We start from the raw sequence: 6157 nt of genomic DNA on the forward strand, positions 1-6157 counted from the left end.
TATATCTCGACTTCTGTCAGTACTAGCTTTAAAAATCCAACGGTTTTGTCTTAGTTTCATCATTCTGAATCCAACGAGACTATTTCCAAAGTCGTAGCTCCTTTAATAACCGAGATACAAATTTTCAGTTTCCATATATGTGCACCAAAAACCCAAAGTTTGGAAATCTATATCTCGACTTCTGTCAGTACTAGCTTTAAAAATCCAACGGTTTTGTCTTAGTTTCGTCGTTCTGAATCCAACGCGACTATTTCCAAAGTCGTAGCTCCTTTATTAACCAAGATACAAATTTTTAGTTTCCATATATATGCACCAAAAACCTAAAGTTTGGAAATCTATATCTCGACTTCTGTCAGTACTAGCTTTAAAAATCCAACGGTTCTCTCTTAGTTTCGTCGTTCTAAACCCAACGCGACTATTCCCAAAGTCGTAGCTCCTTTAATAACCGAGATACAAATTTTCAGTTTCCATATATGTGCTCCAAAAACCCAAAGTTTGGAAATCTATATCTCGACTTCTGTCAGTACTAGCTTTAAAAATCCAACGGTTTTGTCTTAGTTTCGTCGTTCTAAATCGTAAAGTAATCGTAAGTCGTAAAGGGTGGGGGATATGGGTTGACTCACTCGTTCACATGTGACCATACCTTTTATTCTCCAGCTCTCTCTGCAACGACCAGGACTAACTTCTCTTTCTAAAAATGACCGAAACAGTGGTGGGGGACGTATGTGCAGACATGTAGCACACTTTGTCATGGATCGCCTCCTTTATGGGCCCAGTATTCGGTCGGACCTGATACCTCAGTGGACGGTAGTGGTCGCTTTCTTTACCTACTTGATCAAGGACAATGTAGAGAGCAAACAGGTGGTTTTAATAGAAAACCTATTGGAGATGATTTTGGATGTCCAGCTGGACCAGAGCTGCTGGGTGCGGAAGGTCGGGGTATGCCCCGGAGAATTTGAATAAGGAGCTCGTGGTGCGGTACTGCAATCAGATACTGGGCATTTTAATGGACTGTTTGGATTATCACAATTTGGGGTAAGTTTCTTAACTTAAAAATTTTGAAAATTAAAAAAAAATATCAAACCACAAACAAAATATATAATGTAGCGAAACGACCTCTAAATTTGCTATAGTTCGTTCTATTAGAATATCGGGCGTCTTAAATTTTTTATTTATTTGTGGAAATGTGTGACATTCTTTAAACCCTACATTTCTGCTCGGAGTATTCGTATGATTATTACTTCGTTTATCACCATTTAATAAAGAAGTATGGCGCTTTTGACTCCGTGGTTCCGTTAAAAGGTTTTAATCCGGGTCAGTGCTTTTATTATTAATAGGTAAGGTTACAACTGTCCTGTTTCTTGGCTAGCAATTTATGTTATCTATTTTATTATTAAAAGGTGTTAAAACTAAGCCCATAACTGAGGTGAAATAACTGAGATTTCCCGACATAACTGGTTTCCTTGACATACGAACCCTCTTTTCTCTCTCTCATCTCTCATCTCTCTTCTTTTCTCTCGCACTTTGACTACTGCTACTTCTCTTCTCCTTCTTCTTCCTCTTTTTTAAATGCCTGGACAAAATTATTGATTTTTTACAAGCAGTTCAGCCCAAAGTTTCTTCTGCTTCTTCTTTTTCTTCTTCTTCTTCTCCCTCTTCTTTTTTAAAAACCTCTAATACCTGGATTCCGTTTACATATACTTACTTTGAATAAATCTCTACCATGAGAATTACAAATAAAACATCTAATTTTGGCAGTGACAATTTATTAATTGATTGATTTTATTGACCGGCAAGCTTTCCTGTGATTAGCACAGACTTTGTTTCTGGTGATCAAATCTCGGTATGGATTTTAATGAGTTTTTAGTCCACATTATCAATATTGTCCATTTTCTAAGTCAATTCAGTAAAAATTCCAGGATTTATTTCTTAATAAATAAATAGGACCCGAAGAAATAACTCGACAACGAGCTACTCAACCGTAGGTTCCTTGAAAGGTTTTACTCTTAATTTAATCATTTACAAAATGATCGACCTATTCTTCCTTATCTAGAAACGAAAGCGAGCTGATCCTGGAGTCCCTGCAATCCTTCTCGAAACTCCTGAACAGTTTTCCAGGGTACAAATTCAGTTCCTTTCAAGTTACCGGAGCAGTGAGGATCAAGTTGCTATTCAGTCAAGAGGATCCACGTCTAAGGAGATCCTCGATCCAGTTATTAGGAGATCTGGCAACATCCTTTGGCCAGGAGACCAATTTGGAGGCATTCAAGGATCGAGTGAGATCCAAGGGAACCTCATCACTTTACTCTTGCATCTATGCGCTCCAGACGTGTATATTGTCAAGGTATGACTTTTTTGGATCATTTTACTCACTTAACTCATGCATGGACCCCATTTAGGCCTGTAAAAGTACAATGCAGAAGGTTGGCCCTTATCTGGATTTTCCGGAGGTATACCGCATGATCCAGGAGTGTTTGGGCGATGACACCGACTTGATGTTCACGGATTTTATTGGGGAGTTAATTAAACGCATGGTAAGTAAATGGCAGCACCTTAAATGTAATATTCATGCAGTTCGTCCGTGATATATTTTGAATTTAATTAGGGATTTATGGAATCAAAGATATCAAGGTTATTTGGGGGTCAAATCGAGGACGAGTTGGTTTAAAGGTGGCGTCTAAGGGCCAATCCCGCCCTTGTCATCGGTTTGTTCTACGCCGAACTACTACCCGAGAATAAACCGAAAGTTTCACTGGAAACTGTCTGTGATAAACTGAACAGACTGATGCAAGACGAGTCAGAAGAAGTTAGGATTAAGGCAAGTCAAGCTATATCGTGTTTGTTTTTATAATTATTGTAGAACGGAATGTGCTAGGGGGATAGTACGATTAAGTCTTTTAAATCAGTTTTTAGTAAGAAAATTTAAAAAAAGTCAACAGGGGTCAAAACTGACTTGTGGGTGGACTTTGTAGCTTATAAGTTTATCTCTGTCGCACTCATTGTAAAAAAAAACTTGAAACGTGGAAAAACTGAAATTTCACAAAGTTTATTAGTTTTAAAATTTTGCATAACTTTTTTGTTATTAAAGATAGAGCTTTCATTTAAAAACTGTCAAGTACTCCATGCAAAGGGGCACCTTGCACATAATTATCAAAATTGAAAAAAATATAGTTTTTGAGAAAAATCGAAATTTATGTTTTTTACGATTAACATGTACTTTTTTAGATCGAAAATTTTGCATAACTTTTTTGTTATTAAAGATAGAGCTTTCATTTAAAAACTGCCAAGTACTCCTCGCAAAGGGGCACCTTGCACATAATTATCAAAATTGAAAAAATTATAGTTTTTGAGAAAAATCGAAATTTAGGTTTTTTACGATTAACATGTACTTTTTTAGATCGAAAATTTTGCATAACTTTTTTGTTATTAAAGATAGAGCTTTCATTTAAAAACTGCCAAGTACTCCTCGCAAAGGGGCACCTTGCACATAATTATCAAAATTAAAAAAATTATAGTTTTTGACAAAAATCGAAATTTCGGTTTTTTACAATTAACATGTACTTTTTTAGATCGAAAATTTTGCATTACTTTTTTGTTATTAAAGATAGAGCTTTCATTTAAAAACAGTCAAGTACTCCTAGCGAAGGGGCACCTTGCACATAATTATTAAAATTGAAAAAATTATAGTTTTTGAGAAAAATCGAAATTTTGGTTTTTTACAATTAACATGTACTTTTTTAGATCGAAAATTTTGCATAACTTTTTTGTTATTAAAGATAGAGCTTTCATTTAAAAACTGTTAAGTACTCCTAGCGAAGGGGCACCTTTCGCGTAATTATCAAAATTGAAAAAATTATAGTTTTTGAGAAAAATCGAAATTTCGGTTTTTTACAATTAACATGTACTTTTTTAGATCGAAAATCTTGCATAACTTTTTTGTTATTAAAGATAGACCTTTCATTTAAAAACTGCCAAGTACTCCTCGCAAAGGGGCACCTTGTACGTAATAATCAAAAACTAAAAAAATTGTAGTTTTTGAAAAAAATCTAAATTTCGGTTTTTTACAATTAACATGTACTTTTTTAGATCGAAAATTTTGCATAACTTTTTTGCTATTAAAGATAGAGCCTTCATTTAAAAACTGTTAAATACTCCTAGCGAAGAGGCATCTTGCACATAATTATTAAAATTTAAAAAATTATAGTTTTTGAAAAAAATCGAAATTTCGGTTTTTTACAATTAACATGTACTTTTTTATATCGAAAATTTTGCATAACTTTTTTGTTATTAAAGATAGAGCTTTCATTTAAAAACAGTCAAGTACTCCTAGCGAAGGGGCACCTTGCACATAATTATCAAAATTGAAAAAATTATAGTTTTTGAGAAAAATCGAAATTTCGGTTTTTTACAATTAACATGTACTTTTTTAGATCGAAAATTTTGCATTACTTTTTTGTTATTAAAGATAGAGCTTTCATTTAAAAACAGTCAAGTACTCCTAGCGAAGGGGCACCTTGCACATAATTATCAAAATTGAAAAAATTATAGTTTTTGAGAAAAATCGAAATTTCGGTTTTTTACAATTAACATGTACTTTTTTAGATCGAAAATTTTGCATAACTTTTTTGTTATTAAAGATAGAGCTTTCATTTAAGAACTGCCAAGTACTCCTCGCAAAGGGGCACCTTGCACATAATTATCAAAATTGAAAAAATTATAGTTTTTGAGAAAAATCGAAATTTCGGTTTTTTACGATTAACATGTACTTTTTTAGATAGAAAATTTTGCATAACTTTTTTGTTATTAAAGATAGAGCTTTCATTAAAAAACTGTTAAGTACTCCTAGCGAAGGGGCACCTTTCGCGTAATTATCAAAATTGAAAAAATTATAGTTTTTGAGAAAAATCGAAATTTCGGTTTTTTACGATTAACATGTACTTTTTTAGATCGAAAATTTTGCATAATTTTTTTGTTATTAAAGATAGAGCTTCCATTTAAAAACAGTCAAGTACTCCTCGCAAAGGGGCACCTTGCACATAATTATCAAAATTGAAAAAATTATAGTTTTTGAGAAAAATCGAAATTTCGGTTTTTTACGATTAACATGTACTTTTTTAGATCGAAAATTTTGCATAACTTTTTTGTTATTAAAGATAGAGCTTCCATTTAAAAACAGTCAAGTACTCCTCGCAAAGGGGCACCTTGCACATAATTATCAAAATTGAAAAAATTATAGTTTTTGAGAAAAATCGAAATTTCTGTTTTTTACAATTAACATGTACTTTTTTATATCGAAAATTTTGCATAACTTTTTTGTTATTAAAGATAGAGCTTTCATTTAAAAACTGCCAAGTACTCCTCGCAAAGGGGCACCTTGTACGTAATAATCAAAAACTAAAAAAATTGTAGTCTTTGAAATAAATCGAAATTTCGGTTTTTTAAATTAACATGTACTTTTTTAGATCGAAAATTTTGCATAACTCTTTTGTTATTAAAGATAGAGCTTTCATTTAAGAACTGCCAAGTACTCCTCGAAAAGGGGCACCTTGCACATAATTATCAAAATTGAAAAAATTGTAGTCTTTGAAATAAATCGAAATTTCGGTTTTTTACGATTAACATGTACTTTTTTAGATCGAAAATTTTGCATTACTTTTTTGTTATTAAAGATAGAGCTTTCATTTAAAAACAGTCAAGTACTCCTAGCGAAGAGGCATCTTGCACATAATTATTAAAATTTAAAAAATTATAGTTTTTGAAAAAAATCGAAATTTCGGTTTTTTACAATTAACATGTACTTTTTTATATCGAAAATTTTGCATAACTTTTTTGTTATTAAAGATAGAGCTTTCATTTAAAAACTGCCAAGTACTCCTCGCAAAGGGGCACCTTGCACATAATTATCAAAATTGAAAAAATTATAGTTTTTAAGAAAAATCGAAATTTCGGTTTTTTACAATTAACATGTACTTTTTTAGATCGAAAATTTTGCACAACTTTTTTGTTATTAAAGATAGACCTTTCATTTAAAAACTGCCAAGTACTCCTCGCAAAGGGGCACCTTGTACGTAATAATCAAAAACTAAAAAAATTGTAGTTTTTGAAAAAAATCTAAATTTCGATTTTTTACAATTAACATGTACTTTTTTAGATCGAA

The 6157-nt window shown here is 32.2% G+C and overlaps 1 protein-coding gene across 1 annotated transcript; it reads left to right on the top strand.

Annotated features, from left to right (window-relative positions):
- Positions 1-2053: 2053 nt before the first annotated feature.
- Positions 2054-3927, top strand: LOC126749751 (uncharacterized; the record flags this gene model as incomplete). The annotated part of the gene is made up of 3 exons (XM_050459447.1): positions 2054-2344; positions 2400-2534; positions 2606-3927. Coding segments are annotated over 3 exons (489 nt in total), but the record flags the coding sequence as incomplete, so codon positions are not given.
- Between the last annotated feature and the right edge of the window lie 2230 nt (positions 3928-6157).

This window comes from Anthonomus grandis, unplaced genomic scaffold (assembly GCF_022605725.1).
Source record: "Anthonomus grandis grandis unplaced genomic scaffold, icAntGran1.3 ctg00000669.1, whole genome shotgun sequence".
Classification (NCBI taxonomy): domain Eukaryota; kingdom Metazoa; phylum Arthropoda; class Insecta; order Coleoptera; family Curculionidae; genus Anthonomus; species Anthonomus grandis.